The sequence below is a fragment of the Coffea arabica genome, chromosome 9c, assembly GCF_036785885.1.
Source record: "Coffea arabica cultivar ET-39 chromosome 9c, Coffea Arabica ET-39 HiFi, whole genome shotgun sequence".
Lineage (NCBI taxonomy): Eukaryota > Viridiplantae > Streptophyta > Magnoliopsida > Gentianales > Rubiaceae > Coffea > Coffea arabica.
The window spans coordinates 34,160,119-34,186,372 of NC_092326.1; the positions used below are offsets into that span (position 1 = coordinate 34,160,119).

General features: G+C 31.9%; 1 protein-coding gene across 1 annotated transcript; it reads right to left on the reverse strand.

Moving 5' to 3' along the window:
* Nucleotides 1–16,608: 16,608 nt before the first annotated feature.
* LOC113708518 (glutathione S-transferase U15-like) lies at nt 16,609–18,050 on the reverse strand. The gene is made up of 2 exons (XM_027230981.2): nt 17,636–18,050; nt 16,609–16,985 (listed from the first exon to the last, which is right to left on the reverse strand). Exons 1-2 carry the CDS (start codon nt 17,951–17,953, stop codon nt 16,614–16,616), a joined length of 690 nt encoding a protein of 229 aa, XP_027086782.1. The 5' UTR covers nt 17,954–18,050; the 3' UTR covers nt 16,609–16,613.
* Between the last annotated feature and the right edge of the window lie 8,204 nt (nt 18,051–26,254).

Here is a 26,254-nt window from a genome sequence, read left to right on the forward strand (position 1 = left end):
TTTGTGAAATTCTTTTTATTTTTCTCATAAAAATAAAATATAATAATAATAATCAAGAATATATTACATTTGTTTGTTTTCATGTAATTTATATTTTATATTGTTAATTATATTGCTAGTGAATACAAAATTTGAACATAAAAATCTATATGCTAGAGTGGATCAAGCATTGCAATTAATATCCATTGTCAATTATTCTCAAAAAAATGTCAAAATTCCTTGTAAACAGACAAATAACTAGTAGAACAAATAAAAGAAAAGCAATAAAACATATTATATCTTGTAAACTAATTTAGGGCAATTAAGTCAAATTTTTATTAATTATATTTCATTCTGACATCTAAATATTGATTATACCAAATATTGGAAAGTGAACGAACTTTCCACTCTGACTTGTGTATTAGACACTTGAATGTTAGATTTTTTTCTAAAATTGAGTGTGTAGAAGTCTATTTATGTTATACATGCACGTATTAGCAAGGAATTCAGGAATCTGGAAAAAAAATCTTAAAATACCACAAGACAATAACAAAACCAAGAAAAAAAATAAATGAGAGGTTAGGTATAATAACCTGCTAAACCCCAAGTAGTGTAAGAGTAGAATCTCACTATGATATAAAGCTTATCAGAGCACTCCTAAGTCCACGAAACATAGGCACAAGAAAGATACAAAATAGCAAAACATCACAAGTAAGGTCTAAAGACCATAAATACCAAAGTAACTACTACTCCCTCCATCCCATTTTGATAGTCCTGTTTTCTTTTTTCGTCCGTCCCAAATTGTAGTCCACTTTCCAATTGAAAAATGTAGTTGTATTTTAATTTTCCTAAAATATCCTTATTGAATATAAGTTATTGTTACTATAAACCTACTCCATTTAATGAGAGTTGATTCTTTTTTTACTATCAATTCAAGTTCCCATAAAGTTGTACTCTAATTAATGTGAGGGTATTTTAGAAAAATAGTTATCTAAATTGATTGTTCCAACAAAGTTAACTACTTTTTATTAAATTGTGTGAAAAAATAACCAGAACTATCAAAGTGGGACGGAGGGAGTATATCTTTCTTTGAGACTTGATGCACCTTAAGTCTTCATCAATATGTCTGTCAACACGTCCTCATAACAGATCTTGACTAAGAGAAGGAAGAATTCTTAAATCAGCATGTTATGTGGGTATCCACAATTAAAATCCAACATTTTTGGAAGTTCTTTAACCACGTTATTTGTTTATGAATTGCATACTTTTATTTAAGAAGCCTTTTTGGACAGGGAAATGAAGCACGAACCATTCCAATCAACCAAATTTTCACAGCCAAAAAATGAAATTTTTTATGAACATAAATTCAAAAACAATAAATGTAATCGTTAAACAAACTATTAGATGCTTTTACATTGATTTTAGAAAACATTTACCACAGATGTGCTTTTCAAAAACACTTTAGACTAGGTGTTTTGGGGTAATTTTATAATTTTTCTATATATATATATTTTTTTTTTTTTGAAAACCTTCAATTTGTCCAGAATAACTGAAAAGTGGCAGAACAGGTTGCAAGTAATGAGAGGCCGGGTAAAAGGCGTGGAAGGCCAAAAATGGTGGCGGGGAATGGGGTATCATGGGAAAGGGAAAGAGGAAGGTGAGAATGTGAGGTGGATAAATGAAGGGGATTGGGAAGGGGGAGAGTGGCTTGGACTTTGGAGCCACAGGACATGGGAAAAGTGGTAGAGGTGGGGAAGTGATGATGTGTGAGGTAATTTAGTCATTTTTAGGGTTTCTTAATGTATTCTGTAGTATTATTATGGTTGATGTGTATTCAAAAAAGTATTTATTTTTTTGGAAAACAGGTGAATAAAAAAAAAAAGAGTCCTTTTTAATGGTGGAGTGAATACATTACATGTAGATTTTTTATTTGGGAAAGGTTGCTACTTAAATATGATGTATATTAACATTAACTAGTGTTTAAGGCGCACTCGATGTATGTGTAACTAATAAAAGTTAATTTGTAATAATTATTCCATTCTCTAGTAGATTGAGACAACAAAAGAAAATAATGCAATTGTGCAAGAATATTAAGAGTATGAGAATTGGAGAAGTTTGAATTTTTTAGAGTTTTGATAATGTGGCTGTTGAGGAAGTTTGAATAGTTGAATTTGTGATTAATTCACAGCTATGAAGATAACCTTTAATAATAGGGTTATTATTTTTTAATAATATGTTATGACCATTTTACCCTTGTAAGCTAGGCTACAATAGAAAATATATAAGGTAGCCCCTATATGTTAACACCACACAATAAACTCACGTATTTGTACAGGTAGATGATACTAACTCACAAATCCATGTACACACCTTATACTAGGCCTGTCAATGGACCGGATCCATGAAATTATTACGGGTACGGATAGGGATTTAATTTCGTTACCCGAATTTGGATTCAGATCCGTTTTGTCGAACAAAAAAAAGGGGGTCGGATACGGAATATAGGTTTGTTTGGATTGTGTTTTATTTGGAATATTTTTACTGTAGCACTTTTTGTGATGTGATGTGTGTGAGATAAAAAGATAATTGAGAAGATAAAAAAGTGTATTGGAAATTGTAATGATGATGTAAGCAGATAAAATTGGGGAAATAAAATACAATCCAAACAAACCTTATAGTATTTCGGCCCGTATTAGACCCGGATTCGGATATAAATAGATTAATAATTTAAAATATATATTTATCAATATAATTTGATTAGGGTGATGTATTTGAGTAAAGTCAATTTGATTTCTTTTCTTATTTGATTTTTTTTTTGTATTAGTTAGAAATTAGTCTACCAATATATTTTTTTCTCATTTTTATTAGAAATTGTAAGTTTTGATAAATTTTTTCGAGTAGACCAGACCCGGATCCGAAACCCGTTGGATCCGGATCCGGAACATAAAGTAGAAGACCCGTCAAGTAAACGGGTCGGATTCGGGTCCGATATAGTGTGCCGGGTCCAGGTCCGGAATAATGAATTCTGGCCCGTTGACAGGCCTACCTTACACACCAACAAAAATTACCAAGGAAAAAAAATATCAACAAGCATATATAGCAATAAAAAATTTTATGCACTAGCTATCCCTTATTCCTTTTTTTATATACAAACAAACACTATATTTTTTTTTTTTGGCAATTGTCAACAATCTATCCTAATCTACCTTACAGGAGAGGAAAGCCCAATTGTGCTACGTACGAGGGTTCAAGAAAAATAATCCATCATCAGATCAAACCAGTGGACTCTACGCCCTTCAAATTTTTTAAAAGTGAGAAGTCAAGCTTCACTCGTGAGAAATCAAGCTTTCCTTACAATTGCACTACTAAATCCTCTAAATCTTTTAAAAACGAGAGGTCAAAATCCCAACCCGCGGCAAGAGGGGACTCAAACGAGTCTCCTGGCCTTTGAACAGGTGTCCTGTGGGTTCCACAAACACAGCGTGGTCACATTGTAGATTAAAAAGCTTTTGCTTGCCTCCCAAAAATACCCCGTCTAGTTCTCTTTGCCGTCCCATATTGTCCTCTGTGAATTGTCTAAGGTGGAAAGCTGGAGAATATTCATTGGATGATGGTTGAGAGGGTCTAATTCAATAAATTCTCTTGAGTAATGATTATGGCATTCTATTCTGTGTTTTTACACTTTAGTCCTTGAACCTATCTTGCAGTTGCACCTACCCATATGAACCAATTTAATTTAATAATTGCTTTACCCCATTGAATAATTGCGTAAGCATAACGAAATACAAAAGGATGATTGTAACTTTTTTTTGGGGACAAAAATGCCTCCTTTAAGATTTTGATTCAATTTGCAAGTTCCTATTATTTATTTATAATAACTTGCTATGTTCTTGGCAATATTTTTTTTTAAATTTGTGACTATAAAAGTACTTCTTAAATATCACATTTTTTAAAGGTTTAATTACAAGTTGCTCCTCTAAATTTGATCCTTGTGAAACTTTGCCCCTTTAACTTCAAATGTATACACTTTATCTACTACATTAACTAGTCAAACGTTGGTGGTGAACTTTCCATCCAATATTTTGATAAAATGATATTAACACCATACGTGGTAGTTGTTAGATGATGCTATACTTTAAGTATGGAGTGTCTCATTAGAAAATTACAAAATCATGATACAAAAAATTTAAAAATAAAGACGGCAAAATATCGAAGAGTTGAAAATTTGTGTTGTAGAGTTAAAAATTTTTAAAAGAATCCCAAAAACTTCTATACTAGTTTTTCATTGCCTCTCTTTCTTCCGTTAGATTTTTAAATGAATTGATTTTGATATTTTTTTTCCTTACTTTGCAGCCTCACAAGATTCTTACGAGTCAATGCAATGCGAGTTAGTGTTTTTATGCCACATTCACATCTCACGAGTTTGATAAATTTCATTTTATTTTTTACCTCTCATCGCTCTCTACACCCTTCCATCACTATCTAAATCAAGATCTGAAACTTGAACCTAACAGTGGAAAGGATTATAAATGCTTTCCCTTGGGATAATTAAAAAAAATACTGTAATACTTTTTTGATATGATATATGTGAGATAAAAATATGGTTAGAAAATGTGTTGATAATGCAAGCAAATAAATTTTAACTAAAAATCCACTAACCAAGCAAACCAATTTGTATCTTATTAGCTCCGCTTCCTTCTTGTTACTAAATTATTCCACATTTTAGCAAATTAAGACCTGAAGTTATTTTTATCTTGCTATGTGATCTTTAAATACTACTATTGTTTGCTTACTTGCTTATTTAATTTTTTTAGAGATTGAAACTTCAAAATAAACAAAAAAAAAAGCCTCTATTCTTACTTTTTTGTGTAATTATATAATAAATAAATTGTTTAAAAATTTGATGATTCCAAAATATTCACATATTCACGAATTAGAAAAATCTTTAAAAAATATGTGACGTCGTTAGAAAAAATAAATGACTGATTAACTGTGCTGCAAATTTCTATGAAGGGCAAAGGTGTCCAGCAAAATAGATGCCATATTCTATATTTGCAAGTATTGATGTAATGGGTAAAAGTGTCTTTCAATTTGATTGAAGGGGTAAAGTAAGGGGAAAATAACCTTTTTCATCCCTCACATTTCGTAAAAATATTCTTTTTGTCCCTCACATTTAAAACGAAGCAAATTAGTCCTTCACATTTAAAAACTGAAACTTTTACATCCTAGAAACAAACTCTCAGTTGTGAATCAAACCATCTAACAATCCGGTTACAAAATTTGGGGGTAGAATTGGTAGATCACTCGCAAAAACATATTTCTAACAAATAAATTAAAGCAATTAAAAAATCTTAATTAAAACCCATTTGTTTCTTCAAAAGAACGAAATTGTGCTAAAGCTCTCAAGCACTAAACCCTTAGTGCAACAAAACTGAGGAAATATGTTTTGCGAGTGATCTATCAATTCTACCCCTAAAATTTGTAACCAGGTTATTAGATGGTTTGATTCACAACTGAGAGTTTATTTCTAGAATATAAAAGTTTCGGTTTTTAAATGTGAATGACCAATTTGCTTCGTTTTAAATGTGAGGGACGAACAGAATATTTTTACGAAATGTGAAGGATGAAACATATCATTTTTTCTAAAGTAAGTATCTCTTCTCTCTCTCTCTCTCTCTCTCTCTCTCTTTTTTATAGACAATTAATTTTCTGTATCTTCTTAAGCAAAATGTACAAAAGAAAATGGAGCGAGCACAACAATATATTATAATTACAATGCCATTATCGTCTGCCTCTAATATAGAAGTAACCTTGTTTGGATTGCAATTTTTTAATGAAAGATTTTAAGTTTCTTATAAATATATTTTTTTACTTCATATACATTAAATCATTACAGTATATTTTTTTTAATAAAAATTTTAAAAACTAGCAATCCAGACGGAAAAAAAAATTTCAAAGAGCAGCAATCCAAACGGGTTCACTAGGCCAAGACTTGTCTCGAAAGAGTGCTAGCTGGAGAGGTCTAAAATTCTCCAACAACTAGTCATATGAGTTGTAAATGGACAAAAATCCGACATTTCACATGGAAGAGAAATCTGAGATTCTCCAACCTTTTACATATCTGCAAATGGATCCTATACAAAGATTGTAGCATATTGATGTTCTATGTTATGTTTTAAGCTGGTCGCACACTGAATATAAATTGAAGTACCGCAATCAATACTCGTATCATATACCTAGCCCAAAAACATATCTCAAATATCCTAGTACTTTCTTGTTGATTGAAACTTTGGATTAAAAAATTGTATATTTTTCATGAACACTTTTTCAATTACCTTTCTATCTTACATATATCAAATCGTTACAGCACAATTTTAAACAAAAACTCCAAAAATAGCAATTTAAATGAGCTGGTACATGGATGTGTAGTTTGCATGATCCACAAGAGCAATCCCACCCTTGAAAAAAGGGGGAAAAAAAGAGCTATTTATCCCATTTTTTGAAAAAAAAAAAAAGAAGAAGGAAGATAACAAGTACCAGTGTAAAGAAGCAAGAAAATACACAAAAGTTCTGAAATCAATTTTGAGAAATTAAATTCAGTTATTGGTTTGCACACTAATTTTCTACATGCGTCAGAGATCAAAGAATCTATGCTCAGCCAGCAAACAAATGGAAAAGTCCAAAATGATAAAGTCAAGTTATTCGGATTCTTTTTGTTTTTGAATCAAGTTCACCCCTCAAATAAGCCACTTTATTAGTTATTTCACTCTTGTAGTCCAAGACAAGTTTTTGCAAAAGTACCAAATTCAAAAAGGTTGTAGACCGTTCAAAGTTTTTTTTTTTTCATCTTCCAGGCTTTCTGACCTGAAATCCAATATTTACAATGGTAAAATAATTGGATGGCCCAAATTAATAACAAAATACAAGAAAAAAAAAAAAGGAATGCCAAATAAGCTGCCAATATAATCATCCCTTATGTTATGCGTGAAGATGGGTTTATCATGCTAGTTTTCTTGAAAAAGTGCAATTAAATTTAGTAATTATCAAGTGCAAGCAGGTAATAAAATGTAAGAGAGTGTATTAAAATGATAAATAAAGTCTATATCATGTAGCTTGACGGGCACTATTTTAACGACGAGTTAATTTTATATAAATTGACAGCGTACATGCTGTCACAATTGAAGACATGACACGTAAATAAAACTTGAATTCTTAATTCAACTTTTATTTATATCTCATGTATTTAACGATAATATATATATATATATATATATATATATATATATACTTACAATGTATATAAAATTAATCCATACCTATGCAAAAAAAAAAATGTAACTATCAAGTCCAATATTATCCAGTTGTTTTGACCTTTAAACAATGGGGGAAAAGAAAAGAATGGACGGCCCAAAATAATAAATACCAAAAAAATGCATGGTCCAAATTAATCTATCAACATCATAATTCATTAGTTACACCCCAAGTCCCAAGCATGCAGCTTTTAAATCCCACTCACAATAAAGGGAAAAAAGATAATACCACCGGAAATGTAACCATCACTGCACCAATTTAGTAGTAATCAATCTTTACAAATACATCAATTAAAAGGGCCAGTTTCATATCCACTAATTATTATTATTATTATTAGTTCTTAAGTGCCAAAGGCAATGCTGACGCGGACGCTGACGTAGACACAGACCTGTCCTTTGACTCTTCTGGCCTTTGCACCTCCAGCTGTGGCCGCTGCTTTCTGTACCGCAGAATAAACAGGAAAGCCGAAACCACCAGCAAAACGACGCCGCCTAGCCCGCAGGCCAGGCTGCTTATGAGTAATATTTCCCTCACGTGACTTTTGTGAATGTCACGTGACCTCTTCTTCTCTCTGTCTCTCCACCACGCCGCCGCCGCCGGATCGGAACCAGGAGAAAAGCCTGCAGAGGCGCCGGTTAAGTTCTTGGCCTGGGGTAACGACACCCTTTTTCCGTTGTTAAAGAAGGAGAGCATTTCCGGGACGGTTTCTTTGGTGGGCTCTGATGTGTCTTGGTATGATAAGCCGTGGTCTGATGGCCGGAGATATCTGCCGTCCGATTGCATGACGAGAAGAGAGAGTGTTAAGTTGAGTGCTAGGAAGCAAATGACTGGGTAGACGACGTAGTTTCGGCAGCCATGATCCATTTCTGTGTGTTGTGACTTGAGGGAGGGAGGTGTGAGAGTTTATGAAGATGATGAAGTGTTTTTCACTCATTCTCACTTTGTACTTCCACTTATATATGTGTTGTAAACAGATTAGAATAGGGAAAGTAAAATAAGCAAATATATTGATGTTTTATATAAATAGCTTTTTTGCCATAAAGGGTAGTCTACGTGGGCTCCATTTGATTTGCATTTTCTTGAAGACATTTTGGATTGAAAATTATGCAGAAATATTTTTTTGTGATATAATGATATAAGATGGAAAATAACTAAAAAGTTACAAAAATGGCCTAAAATCGTGTTTAAGAAATAATATAGTAAATTCTTAATGTGCAAATAAAAATAGGCCTTAGTGTGTTTGGATAGGGGAAATTATTTGGGATAATTTTTTGAAAAAAAAATTGTAGCACTTTTTTGATGTAATGTATATAAGATGAAAATTTGATTGGAAAATGTATTAATGATACAAACAAATTAATGTGTGTAAATAATATGCAATCCAAACAATTTTTCGAGAAATCATTTCAAGCAATCCAAGGTTTTTCGGGTGACATTTGTGAGTGATGATTATTTGGACTTTTATGAAATAAAATTTAATTTGTTTTGTTCTTATAGCATCTTTGTACATTTTTCAAGTTTGTGTCAAATTTTGAGAAGTTTCAAAGTGTGTTATTTCCTTTTTGACAGAATATTTCTTTTATGGTCATTTATGTCCCCAAAAAAAAAAAAAAAAGAAAGAGGTGGTTGATAGTCTTTATTTTTCTTTTTGACCAAAAATTTATATGTATGCAGCAAAAGATAAGGAACTACATGCTCTTTTCAAGATTTACGTTAGACAAAAATCTTTCATGGATAAAGGTTTGTCTAATGGAGGTTGACCGGCAATTGCTAGAAAATACATATTTACACTTTTTACATTCATTACATTTAAATTTTCTTGATTTGGTTTTTACTTTTCTAAAATATTAATACTTAGGCACCCTCTTGATCTATACTTAAGGGACACTCTCTGAACAAACCTCATAAACAAAGCATTAATGCTTGTTAATCATATTTTCAGTTTTTAATCTTTTTTTTTTTTGTAATTTTTATAATGCATTTTAAAGAAGGATTATACACTGCCGAGCTTAACACATCGCTAGAGGAGGAAGCTGGCTGACTACGTGAGTTCCTTCTGTTGATAAGAAATTGAATTTCCTAAATTCTTTCTTTGTTAATTCTAAAAATATTATTGTCTACTTTTTTTTTTAATACATACTTATTGTTTTCAAACTTACTTTGAATCAATACATAAACTTCCCAGCTTTTGTATTCACTTCCTCGCTTAAAGAATTACTATCAATTTCCAAGTTTTCTACCCTTTTTTTATAGGACAAGCCCATCATCATTCAACATAGCAATATCACTAAAGCGACAAGTGTTACTTTCTAGTTAACCCATCTAATCACTGCAATTATATGGAACTTTTTCTGTTTTTTTTGTGTGTACTTTGTCTTCAACATATTTGCAAACTATGTAAATGATTGAGACCCACTATGGACACTACCAATTTCCTTTTTTTTTTTTGTTTTTGGTAAAAAAATTTGGATGGTCCAATTCCAATAATCTCATGAATCATATGTGTTCTCGAGACCATTGATTATTTATCAAAACTCGTACAAATCGTTCACTTACACAATTTTCATAACAACAACGATAGTCAAATGCACGGTCTTTTTATATAAAGACGTGATCGATTCTTACACTCTCTTCATCCCATATATTTAGTCATGTTTGGACATATATGTTTTTTATGCATAATACACTCCACTAAAATTTTTTTCCTTTTATTCCACTTTTATCCATAATCATGTGTTGATAAAAGTAAAAAGTAAAAAATAATCACATCATATTTGTTTTTGAGCATCATTAATGAAGGTTACAAGAGAAATTTTAGAGTATAAAATACTTAAAAATGTTAAATATGATAAATGTTTTCGAACAATCAAAAAATAAAAATACGACACTTTCAATGGTGGAGAGAATAACAACTAGTATAAGACTTGTGTTGGCATCTACCGGTTTCCATGATTGTGAATAAATAGTCAGACCATGATAGATAACGCGTGAAATCTTGTCGGGAACAATAAAGGGCCTTATAGGACGGGAATTACATTAGTTGGTCGTTGGTCAGATCCACCGCGCCATTTTTTTGTCCTTTTAACACTTGACAAAGGTGGAAGAAGACAGCGATTTGGCAGATTTAGCACATTAGGTTGTTATGAGTCATGACTTGCCAACCCAAAAATAAAATAATTCTCAAATTTAACCCTTTTTCTAAGCAAAAGAGAAACATAATTTTGTCAAAAAATAAAAAACATTTAAGATAAATTGAACTTCAACAGGGAGGACAAAGGGCCATATCTCCTTGTCTTTGAAACTGGGGTATAGTTCCAAGTAGACGAATTTTTTTTTTTTTTTACAAGATTTAATGTAAATTTTTATAAGTCATTGGTTGTCATATTACTAAATTGGTGTATAGTGCTTAGTTAAAGTAAGCAAGCCAGTCATACAAGCCAGTGAACTAGGCAACCAACTTGCTCCAATCATAAATTGACAAAACTAATAAATCAAATAACGGTCAGTAGTAAAAAGTCAAAATCAAACTAATAAATAGATAAATTTATCCTTTCATTACTTCTTTTTTTCCTCCAAATATAAAAAAAAAAGAAACTAAAATAAAAATAGATAAGTAAGAAGTAGAAAATACCATTATGGATTTGGTTTAAAAACAGAGAATGATATTTGTAGTAAAAAAATCTTGATATTTTTTTCTTATTTATTTGTTTTATATTTCCCTTCCATCTTTTTTGTTTCATATTTATTTATTTTTATTTCCCTTTCATCTCTTCTATATTTGGTAAAAATTAAGATTTTGTAGGCCAAAATATAAGTTTTCAAAATCATCTCTTCTCTTCAGAGAGAGAGAGAGAGAGAGAGAGAGAGAAGGAAAAAAGAAAAAAGAAAAAATAGTGAAAGGGTGAATTTACCAATTTGGTAGTTTGATTTTGAGTTTTTACTTTTGACCATTAGTTTTAACAGAAAAACTTACAGTGACACATTAACACAAATTATGAGGGGATTGCATATAATTTTTAAACTATAGAGGATTATGTGATAAAACATTAAATCATAGGGGGTAAAAGGTAATTTATCCATATATATATATAAATAAATAAATATATATATATATATATATATATGTATATATGTATAGAGAGAGAGAGACAAAGTTTAAGTGAACTTGTAGATGCCATCTTTTTGGTAGTATTTGACATTGATCACTGCTCTAGTTTAACAAGCTTGGTTGTGAATTTCTTGTGTGATAACTAATTAGCTCATGCGTGAATTTAATAGCTTATTTCCTCGACAATTTCAGAAAACGGTACTGATCTCCCGTATAGAGCATGTAACATCAGGCAAATGACCAATTTTTTTTTTGCTTCAAACGCTCCTTAATTGACGTAATATTTGACAATTTATCGTGTTAGCTCCTCAAAGAATTTATTATTTATTTCCTGAATAATTCCGATTTCAGTTTTGGTTTCTACAAAATTGATCGGAGTTACGAAATATTCACATCAAAAGATTCAAAACTTTCCCAACAAATTTATTTTTTTTTGTTGGTTGGAGGGGCGGTGGGAAAGTACAATTTCAACAGATTATCTTTCTGCCCTTTTAGATTATTTTGGAGAACTTAAATAATGACAAATAGAATATAATAACCGAAAAGAGATGTATAAAGCTGGCAGAAAGTCTAAATTAACTTTAAGATTCTTGATTGTGCTTTTGCTTTAAAGTTGATCGATCACATGAAAGTAAGACTTTTCTCACGAAAGAAGCCACTGATTAGTGAATAGCATCACATGTTCCTTCTAGGTATGGTATTATTAGGATCTATTTATTGCTTCATGTGGACAGCCTTCATTGAGCTAATTACCCAACAACTTGTCATGATTCAGCCTGTGGAAAAAGTAAAAACATTGAATTAGTGCTTTTTTTTTTTTTTTTTAAGTGCGAGGATTTAAATTCAGGATCTCTTATTTATAATTCCTTCTATCTTGCCATATTTAATCTAACCCTCCCTTGATTTAGTGCTTTTTTAGTTTTTCTTTCTGCAACATATTTGTATATACTTAAAATTAGAAAGGATTTTGATTGAAGAAAGATTTGCATTTTATACATTTTGCCATAACATAGGTCATTTCTTGAGCTCTTTTTTTTTTATTTTTTTTATTGTTAAGTAAAAGAAGTATAAGGATCCTGCTAGTTGACTGTGAGAAAGGTATGGAGAGGGATAGGAAGGTTAAAAAAAAAATTGAAATGATAAAAGAAGTATTAGGAAATTAATTTAGAGGAGAGAAAACAAACTCAAAGACCCTTCTTTTCCCATATTTAAAAATTATTTTTGGGTAGAAAGAGGGGAAAGAGTTTATTTTGCTTCGACCATTCTAACTAAAACTTGCAGATAGGATTTGCAAGTGCAATAACACAAGGTCAAGTTTATATGCCCTTTTTTTGTTTGGTTAAGAAACATTGATCTCATAGTTGCGTTTTGGAAGAGTAGAAATTTTATTTTTTTTAGCATTAAGAAGAATAACATTAATAAAATGTAGCTGGAGATATTTTTGGATAGTATTAAGAAACTTTTGTTAACTAATAAAAACTAATTCTTTGGTAACTATTATTGTTAACTTAAGAAACCTTCCATCAATTTTTGCCAATCATGGCTAGTTTTTGAGCTAATTTAAAGTACCTGATCCAACAGCACATCTTCTTATTTTTAGAGTTTAGGCAAGTTTTTCAATTCCTTTGCACCTCCTTTCTTTTCTTTCCTGCTATTTTGGTAGGGAAGAACTTGGACGTTTGTCATTCCACTCTTATATGATTCATTAAAATTTCATTACACTTTTCTGCATGAGAACTTTGAATAATTCACAGACACTTTTAGGGCATTAGTTTTGAACATTTATTGGTGGGGTTACTCTATATAAAGGTTGGTTGAATCGTACCAGCAACCTTTTGAAGGGAATGAAAAAGAAAGAGAAAAGAAGCAATAGCAGAAGCTCTTGATTATTCTATTTCTGATGGGATAAAGATGCCCAAGAATGTGAATGTAAGACTGCTCATCTCTCATCTTTTTGTCATAGTTAGGGGTTGCCCTTGTCCCCTAGCTCTTTATGCTGTTGACTTAATTATCAACTAAATGCTTTCTCTATACAAGAGATGGCGGATAATGTAGTCCTTAAGTTTGATCTTTGGGAACATCCACCATCAATTCTCAACGAAACAATTGGGTTTGTTTGGATTGAGCATTATTTGTCAAATTATATCTGCTTACATCATCATTACAATTTCCAACGCACCTTTTTATCTCACATATATCACATCATAAAAAGTGCTACAGTAAAAATATCCCAAATAACTTACAATCCAAACAATTATAATAATAGTGTGTGACGAGCAGTAATAATATTGCTAAGTTATAATTACATGAATATTAAATAATCCCTAAAGAAGACTTCATCTGTGACACCATACACAATAATCTTGAGAGAGATATGTCTCTTTAATATACTTTGTTCCATTACTCATCCAGGCAATTTTGTCATAGTTTGTGGTTGTCCTTTGCTTCCCCCTTCATTATTTGGGCTAAGGATGGGAGGGGTCAGGAATAAATATTTATACACAAAATAATCTTAAACCCGACAAAAGACCCCATAAACTATGATGAAGCAACGTTCCTCTTGATCAAAACTACCAAGATAAGTGCCCCTTCTTGGATTTGGGGCATGAATGATTTGGAGGGCATTATGTTGACTTGGTAATAAAAAGATGAGAGCCCCATCTTGCATTTGGGACATGAATGATTTCGAGGGCATTATGTTGACTTGGAGCAAGCCAAGTCTAATTAAAAGGTTGGGGCTAACACAAATTGGTTCAGTTTGTAAGCACGGATTATTTTCTTAAAAAAAAATCATGCGTTTAAATCTCGCTACTAATGTGAGCACTCTGCTGGTGAGCGATACATGAGACCTCGTATAAGCGATTTATGGTTTCTAGGGCAATGCTTTGATCTGTGATGGTGATAGGAAACTGAACCCACCTAAACTTTTTGTTATCCAAAAACAAAAGGGCTAGAAGAACTTTTTAGTTAAATCGCCACCTAGAGCTATTTCACATAGGAGAAAAGAGAATTCTCTGCCCATGTTTTATTGGAGCATTTTTTTTTCTCACGATCTCCATTTTTCTTGGCTTAGTTTCCAAAGGAAATGGTGAATCTTGAAAAGAACAGAAGTGAAATTGCTGTAAGGTAGCAAACCTCCAAGGGATTAATTATTTTCTTGGTCAAATAAGAGCTACTGGCGCATTGCCAAATTGGTGAGTTTTTTTGTTATAACGAACTCTCTGAGCTCACTAATCATCATTATTATTAATTTCAAATTTGAGAATCTAAATACCTTACTAATGTTTAATTAACCGAGCAGGATTTTGAGGGCAACAGGTCGTCCATTACACAATAGGATGTATCATTCATGCTACACGCTCGGATGTATTGAAACCCATTCTCTTGGAATATCACAATTATACCCCTAAATAATTTGAACTCTTGAAAAGAACAAATGTCAACGTATGAGGACGTGAGTCTTTCACATTAGTGTGTAATAAAATACCCATGGTCGTTTTGAAAATTAATTACTTTTTATTGTTTACCCAGAGTAGTACTTCATACCCAAATCTTTGCTCGATACAAACATAGAAGAAATTTATAACCCAGCATGAATAAAGATGAATTTTTTAAAGAAGAAAGAAAGAAATTTGTCCAGGGTATTCTTTTTTCTTTGGTAATAAAAAGTATAAGCGGTTCGACTTCGAGTGCCTAACTAGGGGTGGCAATGCCAGGCACCTCTCCCGCCACCCGTTTGAAACTAAATATATATATGTACATAAGTATATATATAATAATATTATCAATTATACTACTAAATATACATGTTTATTAATAAGAATTATTAATTAATTATACTAAATTTATTAATACATTTATATTAAATTCCTAACTGCACTTAATACAATAACACTTTTTTCTAAAAAAAATACAATAATAATTTAGTGATTGTATTTGTATCAAAAGTGAAAATTTGATTATTTTAATTATATTTTTTTATCATATTAGATTGTATTCAAATAACTTTTGTTTAATTATTTTTATGAGTTTCAATTGTGAATTTACAATGAATAATAATTTGGTGATGTGTTGATATTTTAGTACTTGATTATTTGCTCAAATTTAATTATAATAAATTATATAATAAATTTTTTTTAACTCCTCGGAGAAAAGCCGGGCAGGGGCGGGGGAAGTCGAGGGCAGGGGACAGGGGTAATTAATCCCCCGCCCCATTGCCACCCCTGCATTACAAGTCAAAACATATTTCTAAAATCATAGATTACAAACACAGGACCTTTGCTGAAAATGCATCACCTTAGCAACCTTTACCATTTAAATCCTACATTTGTAATTTTTCCTATGTAAGCGTCTAATAATTCTTTACGCTTTTTTTCTTTTTTTGAGGAATCCTTTACGCTTTCAAAAGTCTTTTATTTCTCCAGTGCCAGTTGTCTTACTACGATATTAAAAGTCTTTTATTTTCTCCGGTGCCAGTTGTCTAACAAAATATTAAAAGCCTTTCATTTCTTCAGTGCCAGTAGTCTGACGTTGATCTGTTCCCTGTGCGCTCAACCACCATTATTTGATTACATTTATTTGTTTTCCATGCATACGTTTTCCTCCTAGGATCCATTTTTTTTTTTTTTTTTTTGTCAACACGGGGTGTCCTTACAGGGCACAGGAGGTGTCCGGGTCAATTCTTACATGCCCGACTAATCCCCTGCGGCCCGAGAAAGGAGGGCCGACTAATCCTAGGATCCATTGATGCCCACAATCTTAGACTTTTTTTTTTTTTTTTTTTGTGTTCCTCATCTCAGGTAGAAACAGCTCTAAATTTCCCTGCTTGGTATTAAAAAAAAAAAGGGTTTTGATAGGACCGAATCAAAATCCCAAATAGAGCTTCCCACTGGGAAGTTTGTCACAGGAAAAAATGGAAGAAAAGTACGCAAGGTAGAGGCTCTGTAGTACTTTTGTTATCCTGAGGAAAGAAATTTGGAAACAAACATATTATTATATCACTCTTGCACAATTAAAAGGACTCCCACACCAAAGGACTCCCACACTGCAGTTTTCAAAAAAAAAATAATAATAAATAGGGGAGGATGGAATTTAAGAAGCAGCGACGGAATTTTTTTTTTTTTTTATTTTTTTTGTGGCTGTGGATTAACAAACAAAAACGATAAACAAGAATTCTTTGCCACAAAACTAATTAATGAAATATATGCATCTTTGTTCACTTGGTTGCAGCTGCTGCCTGAGCTTGGAACTCCTTGAGACATTTGTTCAACTTCTCAGGCTCTGGCACGACATTCTTAGCAGCTTCGTTTGAGCAGAAAGTCTCAGCCCACCCCAAAAGAGCTGGTGTCTTGGTTTCATCGAGCAGTTTCACAGAGGCCAATTTTTCTATTCCTTTTAGCCATCCCAAGCAGCCGCCTAGAGCTATATCCAGGTAACCTATGCTATCTCCGCCAAAGAAAGCTTTCCCTTTGCTACACTTTACGAAAGCAGCCTCCAACAATACTAGACCTTCACGCACTTTTTCTAGCAGGGTTGTCCTCGAGTCCTCCTCTTTGGCCTCATATACTTCCCAAAGCAGAGGAAGCCACTGCAACATTCTTATTCTACCCGGTTAAGTCGACATATTTTGATGACGAGGCATGAAAATGCATTTCTAATTAAGTGGTAATCCCATTCGATCGGGGACAAGAAGGCAAAATAACATTCTAATTGGTTTCACATATTATCACATGATCTTCCTAATGTTTCAAAATATTCAACTAACATTCCTGTGATTTTATATGAAGCGAAAATTTGATGAGAAGCAACCTCCGTAATGTCATTAATTGAAATGCTAGTGTTATCTCTGAACAGAACGGGGGTCTAACCACTTTGTGGATTATAGAGTATTAGGTTGATGTAATAGTTTGATTACACATGTTTTGGAGTGCATTGGTGTTAACTATTGTAACTAGAGGTGTTTTCTGATCTCGTCCAACTTTATATAAAATCACTAGGAAAATTATGTAGATAGCTTGAAACGTTAGGGAGGATCATTTGACAATATCCAAAACTACAAGGAAGTTACTAATAATTTACCCTATAATCTATCAACACGAAAATTTCAATAACTGGAAAAGTAAGCGTTTTAGTTATGACATTTAAAACCCAGAGAAGATGTGAAGTTTGCTCTTGGTTTCTTACTCCTTTCACTGAAATTGCAGGAATAATTATAGAGTAGAGAAGTTGTTTAGGTACCTTTTCATCAATGTAAGCAGCCCAAAAACGGGACATAGCACGATCACGGGGATGAGAAGGAAGGATAGAAGGACCATCTGTCCACACCTCATCAATGTACTGTACAATGTGAAGAGATTCACATATAGGCTCATCACCATGGATAAGGACTGGTATTTTCTTCTGGACAGGATTGGATCTAAGGAGGAGCTCGCTTTTGCTCAGAATATTCTCTTCTATGAATTCATGGTCAATGGACTTGAGGTTGAGTGCAAATTGAACACGATTCACGTATGGGCTATCCCAGAAACCTAGAAGCTTTACAGGTTTTGTTGCCATGACTAAAAATTCTCGGATGAAGTAAAATTAAGTTGGAAGTAATCTGACGACTAAGCACTCTTTTGGGTATTGCTTACTGCATGAGATGGCTTGCTAATTTGCTATACCAAAAACATGGGATAAAAAATATGGAGGGCTAATTTGCTATATATATATGGAGCAGGTTAGAGGAGGGATAAAAAATAAGTGCATCAAGACAACGTTTCATTAAAGTACTTAGTGCATCAAGACAACGTTTCATTAAAGTACTTGCTATACTTTGCACTTTCAACCGAGTACCACTTTTTCATTTTGTACTCTAAACTCTCCATTTTAGATACTTTACATCCTACACTCTCAAGTTTATTAGATCTAAGTTTAATCAATGACAACATTAGCAAAATTAACTGTATAGAAGACCCTACAAATCAATGAAAATTTGTTGAAAGTGGTAAAAAAAAGCTAAGGTATCACAAGTAGAATAAAACGATACATTGTCATTAATTTACACTATGTTTTTATCTCATTAATTTTACTAATAATATTAGTAATTGGAACCATACAAATCAATGGTAATGTGTTGAAAGTAACCAAAAGAAATCAGGATATTGCAAGTAGAACAAAATGATACATTATCGTTAATTTATACCAATCTTAATTTTGTTAATTTTACTAATGTTTTCATTGATTGGATTTAAATGGAAGAAACTAAAAATTGAGGCTGTAAAGCATGTAAATTGAGAGTTTAGAGTATAAAATATCTCAAATTAAAATTTAGTGTACAAGGTGAAAATGTGACACAAGTTCAAGAGCATAACGTACCTTAATGAATTGTCTAGCTAAACAATGCCCCATTTGGCAAATGAATTTTTTGGGTATTTGCCTAAAATTTGACAATAACTTAATGTAGAAGTTGTAGGAAAAATTTTTAAAATGAAATTATTTTTCTTTTTCTCTTTCTTTTTTTTTTTCTTTTCTTTCCTCTCTTCTTCTTCTCCTTTGTCAAAAACAGGCTCATGATATCTTTTATCGTTTCGCCAGGCAAGGACGGTCCCTTCTCTTTCTTGGGACCAGTCATTTGCATCATCTATAATTTAGTAATGACAACTAATTCTTAGATAAATAACTAAATATTGTTTTGAAACTAGACCTGCCAATTGAACCATGTGCGTCTGACTTTAACAAGCCTAGATTTAACTCATCTAATTAGTAACATTTTTTGGGTTTCAAATCATGAGTTTTGAGTTAATAAATGTAAAACTCACACTTGGTTCATAGAACATTCGAATTTTGAATCTAATTCGGGTTTAGCCAAAATTCACTTATTACTTCTTAATTTTCTTAATATAATTACTATAGTTATTAAGTCAGAAAATTAATTTAATATCCACAATATTAAAAATGTATGTGAGCTAGTAAAAGTCCATTAAAAGTTACATAAATCAGGAATTTTTGAACAACAATTATATCTAATTCATTCAAAGCATATGAAAAATAGTAATAAAATATGATCAATAGTCAATACATTTTCAAAAGTTAGAAATTATCCATAACCTTCTTCTCAATTTGCTCCTACTAATATTCATCCACTCCCTTTGTTTACAGTGACCAGATTTAAACAAAAATATAGCATTTGAATCCAAATAGAAATAATCAAATTGATTTGTCTCATGAGTCATGTAAAAACCCATAGGAAAGAAGAAAATAGACCAAAAAGTGATGCTGATCAATTAGATAGAGATTAAGCTGGTAAAGTATACAAAATACATGCTTTATCATTGAAACTATCATTATATGCTTTTGCAGAGGTGGAGATTAGAGATTGGAGAGGCCAATCATGGAGGTGGAGTAGAGATTGAAAACGTAGAGGCTACTGTGACTGTGGGTAAGGGGAGAAACCAGAGGGATTAGGGCTTTCGTCATTCTTTTGTCTGAATCTTCTGATATGTTTTTTTCTATATTTAATATTTCTAATATATATTGATATATTTTGACATATAAGTATTAGTATTTAGTAATTATATATTTATTTTGATATAATTATATATACCAAAGTATAAATATATTTGACGAGCGCAGGATATATATATATATATATATATATAACAATTAGCTCATCCACAGTCAAGTTTTACAGTTATAAATTTCTAAATACCCCACATGCAATTTTTCGCAAGTATACGAGACGAAAGTCAATATAGGGAATTAAGGGTCGAATCCGCAGAGAAGAATGTTAATTATCGATGTTTTTCAAATTTCTTTATTATTTAGACTATCATAAGTACAAAATATTAAATCTACATTACAAACATGAAATAAAATTAATAAAAATAGCAATATAAAACTCCTAGAGGTATGAAATTCCTTACTACTCTTGCAAATAAAATTACCGGTTAAGTGAATGTTATTATCTTGTCTAGTTATGGCGTAATTTCCTAATGTATGTGAAACCTATTCTTGTAGTGAATCAACTATAATTGTAATTAAACCATACCTACTCTCATGGTTATGAAATTAACTACAAACTCATTTCTTCTATGAAATTATATGAAACAAGTCGCTAAAACTACAAAGATACACCTCTACTCTCGTCAGTGTACTCTCTAAGTTTATCACTTTCTTGAACTAGTATTAAATCTCAATTTTCATTACAAACTTAACACCTTAAGATTATCATAATTAATGGCCGGTTAATCATGATTAGGAAAGCAAAAGTGATAAATAACTTGCTCAAAATAATATCATTAAATAATCAAATAAATATCACTAACAAGATATAGTAAGTTCATCCATAACTCTAAACATAAACTTTAACTAACCATGAAAAACAATATCCAAACTTGTATTATAGTTAAACATGAACTTAAATACAAAAACGAAAGTGATAGGAGAGAAGTCACCCTTGTCACATGAGATCCATCTCTCCATCTTTGTTTATCAAATCTTCATCTAAATCTAACTACAAATACAAGAAGGATAAACTACACTAACTATACTATACTAACGAACTAAGAAAAACTAGTGAATACTACATTTTTGTGAAGTTTCTCTAGCTTTCCAAAGTTATCAAAATGTTCTCCAAGAGCTCTATTTATAGAGAGATTCAAGCCACAAATGTGTTGTTTCTAGTTGGCAAAGTTGGCTCTTGAAACTCTCAAAAGTTATTTTTACAAAATTCCTGACTTGCATGCGCATCTCCAGTCCAATTTCTTGCAAAAAAGTTGGCCAAAAAACTTGTATGAACAGAGCACAAGTTGCAAAACAAGTTGCAGCTGCAAAACAAGAATATGCAACCTTGAAAACGCAACCTAACTCATTTTTGGTCAGTCTTCATCCTTACTTTATTTGTGTACCAATTTCAACCGATATTTTCTCAATGTTGGAGGCTGAATTAGGTCTTGTACAAAACATAAAAGTTGTAACCCTTTGAGTTAGCTTTCCAATGACTAAAGAATCATCCAATTTAGAGCTCTGTAGACTGAAAATTTACCAAAATACCCTTAACTAGTCAGAATCCTGTTTCAGCTTTCGACAACAGAAATGACCGACTATATTTAATTTTGACTTGGAAAACTCATGAATTGAATTTCGATGTCTCCATAACAAATGTAGAGCTATGTGTTAGCCTCAAAATGACATAAGAATCACCTCAATTTGATACTTGTAGTTCAAGATATAGCCGAAATACCAACAGGTATCAAAGTTGAAAAATTGCCTTAATTGCATTTCATCTCTTGCACTTCATATTATCTTTAAAACCACTTCAAATCATAAAAAACCATCCAATTATCTTCTCAATTCACTCCATTTGATGATTGAATCATTTAACCTACAAAATTATGAAGTTTTTACCATTAAAATTCATAGAAATACAAGTGTTCATACTTAAATCATAAAATGCATATTTTTACTAGAATCCTAATTAATTAGCTATAAAAGTAAATAAAACACACCACCAAACTAATTAATAAAATGTTGACCTTGGTCGATCAATCCTTGGTTTTGATGATTAACAAACCAAAATGTAGATTTGGGCTAATGTTTTTATGTGAGTAATTTGTTAGAACAGATTCTTGTGGCATAAAAGAAGAAGCAAAAACAGGGCACTCATGTCGGACGCTATCGGACGTCCGAAAGGATGAAGAACATCAAGAAGGAAACTCTGTCGGACGCTCGTGAGGAAGCATCGGACGTCCGGAAGGATCGGACGCACGCCTCGGACGCACATCGATCGCATCGGACGTCCGAGAAATTTCGCAAAGATTTGATGACTCTCTGCCTACGTTCGGACGCAGGGTTCGGACGTCCGACAGGTGGTTCGGACGTCCGACAGGCACCTGTCGGACGTCCGACAGGCCAACGGCTAGTTTTGACAGCATTTAATATTTGACCGTTGGAGAGCCTTTTGAAGCCATTTCTCACCTTCTATAAACACCCCAAAGCACAAGAAGACAAGTGACTTTTGCCAACACAAAATACAAGCTTACAAGTGAGATTTTTGAGTAGAAAGATTCTTTGTTGGTTGTATAAGGGGTTGGGAAAGTTGGGTTGTGAGGTTGCTCAAGTGAAAACCTTGGTGAAGGTGAACCTATCACTTGGAGTGGTAAAACCTTGGTGAAGGTTGCCTCATTTGTATAAAATAGTTCTTAATTGGGTGAGTGATCTTTCAAGTGTAGGTTGTTGAGGGTTAACTAGAATTGTTGTAAAACTCCTTGGCTCAACCAAAGAGTGTTTGGGGTGAGAAAGGAGTGAACCTTCACTTGTACATCTTGGTTAGCATCGCCATCAATTGAAGAGGCTATTGGTTTGATATTTGGTTTGCATTTCTTATCTTTTCTCTTTAATTAAGTTTTCTTTATTGTGCTTAAATTTGATATATCTTTGTGCATCATTGTGAATTTGTTTGTACTCATTGGGTTGCACCGGGCATTACATAAAATATACTAAAAACACACAACATATGCACTTATTAGTATTATATATATAGGTACAAATTAACGAGTCGGACCTATATCAGATTTCAAGTCTAAATTCGGTTCATATTTAATTCGGACATAATATTTAGGCTTAAACTCAACCCAGCTCAATAAAAAATTAAACTCATTGAGCTTTTTATCATGCTGAAGTCAGATTGGTCTGACTCCATTGACAGTAAACCCCAAACCCCAGGCCATCTTCAACCAATAGCAAAAGACATTAGTGGCTAGCTTTTGAGCTAATTCAGAATACCTAATCCAGCAAAGCTACTTACTTCTAGAGTTTAGACTAGTTTTGGGATGCCCTTTGCATTTCCTTGCGAACTTGATTCTCTCTTATGGTTCATAAAATTTTCTTTAAACTTATCTGCATGGGAACTCGGAGGAATTAATACAGACTTAAGGGCATTAGTTTTAAACATACTTTTTTGGGGTTAATTTATATAAAGATTGGTTGAATCATAGGAGTAACCTTTAAAAAAGAAGGAAAAAGAAAAGACATACTTATAATTGCTCTGATGCATTTGATTAGAAGGTATGAACATATATCGAGTTGATAATTGGTACCCCTGTGTTTGGTTGAGTTAAATTTCAGAAACTATGAAAATGATACCCAGCATACTCTTTGAATCGGAAGAAAAAGGAAAAGATTTCAAAAATATATGATTTACATCATTTTTCTCCATAATTATTTGAGTCTTACTGGGTACTCTGTTTAATTCGATATTAAATGCTAACCAAACAAGGAAGAACTTGAAAATGCACAATGTCGCCTGCATACAAAATGATGATTAAAGTTAGCTTATATTAAGCCCTATAAATGTTGGACTTAAAATATTCCTTCTTCTATAGATTTGACAGGTTGTCACAGAAAGGTTTTATCTCCTATGTTAGGGTTATTATTACTTTACCCTTTTAACGTTTGGTGTCGCTATTAATTTTTCATTTAGTGTTATCTTTTAGTCACTTTACCCCTAAAACTAATATCAAATTTAACGGAGTTTGTTAATTCAAGTGAAAAGACATGATTAGCTCTTAAAATTATTATCACTTTATACTTGTAAACAATTGTCTTATTATCAATTTACCCCCCTAGAGTTATTTTTTGAGGAATTTATCCCACCATTAAATCAATTTAGCAAGTTAAAAAACTTTAGAAAAAAGTATCCTCCTCTTTGTATAATAAAAACAATGAAAAATTTAGAGCGGCTCTTCTCCTTTTTAATACCAAGAAAAAAAAAGTCAAAACATTAATCTCTTTCTTCTTGACAATCTTATTAACATTGAAAAGAAAGTAGAAAGATAGGAGGCAAAGAGAGAGAGAGAGAGAGAGAGATTTTGAAAAAATATAAATAAGAAAGAATTTAATATTTTTATTGTTTTAAAATTACTTTACTTTTTTGTTAACTACCCAATTTCAATCATAATCCGAACGACATGAAAGTAATATGATAATATTAGATTTTTCCTCATTTTCTTTCTTTGCAAAATCTATTTTTCTAATTCATTCTCTCCTCTCTCTTTTTATTTTTCTAGTATTAATAAGTGTGAAAAAGAAATTTGAGAAAATATTTTAATTTTTATGTTTTTGGAACTCTTAGAATGAAAAAAAGGCAAAATAACCATTCCAAATTTTTTATTTTTAATTATATATAAAAAAGGGTAAATACATTTAAGAATTTTTGAACATACTGGTAAGATTAGCGATAGGGTAAAATGCCTAGAAAATAATATTAGGGAGCAAAGCGATTGTATCACTATTATTTAAAGGGATAAGGTGATAATAATAATGTAGTAATGCTATAAAATAAAGGGTTTTTGTCTAGAATTTGTTAACATGCTGAGTTGAATTACCTATGGGGTGAAGTGACTAAAAGATAATAATATAGGGTAAATTGATAGTAGTAGTATAGTTTAAGAGTGTAAAATGATAATAACGCCTATGTTATAATTCTTAGCTTTTACCTTTGTCTTATACCATGTTTTAGATAGTATTTGCAGTTTCACATGATTCAGTGAGTCAATGGGACAAAAGATTACCTTATTATAACATAGTGTAACACGAAAATTGTATCAGATCATCTACAATTGCCATGTAATTTGTTACAGGTATTACATATGGTACTTGGTATACTCGGACAAGTGCTTTGCTCATTAGATGGTCTACGTACATCCAAATCCATGAAATGAAATAAAAGCTTACGAGAAAAAAGGAGGATCTATAACTTGTGGATTTCCACTTGATTTCCCACAAACTTTTTTGGGTTAATGGCTTATTTTGGCATTAAACTCTTTCTTTAGTGGTCAGGTAATAACAGAAGGGATAATTTTAGAAACCTCCCACGAGGTTTCTATCAATTTCACTTGAATCTCTCAACTTATGAAAATCTGACTTAGCTCCCCTTTTTGGAACTTTTATGTAACATGTAAGCCCAAATCTTAAAAGGTTGACTAGAAAAATAATTGTTGGAGAAAAAATGTAATTTGGTGCCAAAGATGCCCTAACTATTTGTTGCAACCATTTATTAATTTTGAGAAACTATTAAATGAATTAAAACTTGGCAAACAAAAGTAAAAGCCTGTAAATTTAAAAAATATGTAGCATATGTATTAGCAAAACTTTAGATGATTAGACTAACCAACATCTAAATTTGCAAAGTAACTCAACTAAATATAAAAGCCAAAATAAAAAAAGTTAAAAAAATTAAATGATGTAGGACACTTTTTTTCTAATAGTACATAACTGACTATTAGAAAAGTGTGGCATTTGAATTGTGAGGAGAAATTCGCACCAATTTACCGAAGATAATTGGCTAAATTTCTTTCATTTTTTCTTCAAATATAGTCCAATAGCAATTTTTTAGGGGTTGTTAGTTAATATCACTAAATACTTAGGATATAAAAGTCATTTTGCCACACATTATATCAGCCATGGGTCGCAATTCTCCATTAAGGGAAGTATATGAGATGTCTAGAAGTTGAAGAGAGGCAAGTGAAATTATCAGAAATATCAGTGGAGGTTTTTGAAATTATCCCACAGCAGAACAATATCCTAATGGGAATTACAACCCAAGTTAAATACTTGGTTAATTAATTTAGCCGACACGTAATAATTATATGACTGTTACTCAGTATTCTGTTCAATTCCTCATTACTCAAAATGCTAACCAAAAAGAAGAACTTGAAAATGGACGATGTCCCATACACAGAAAATGGTGGCCCTAAAAATATTCCTTCTTCTGTCGATTTGATTCCAAGTGTTCCTCACAACAAATTTATGCTTGAAGATTAGAATAGGATTAGGGTTAAGGGAAAAAAAAAGGGCAAGAGAATGGAAGTGAAAGGA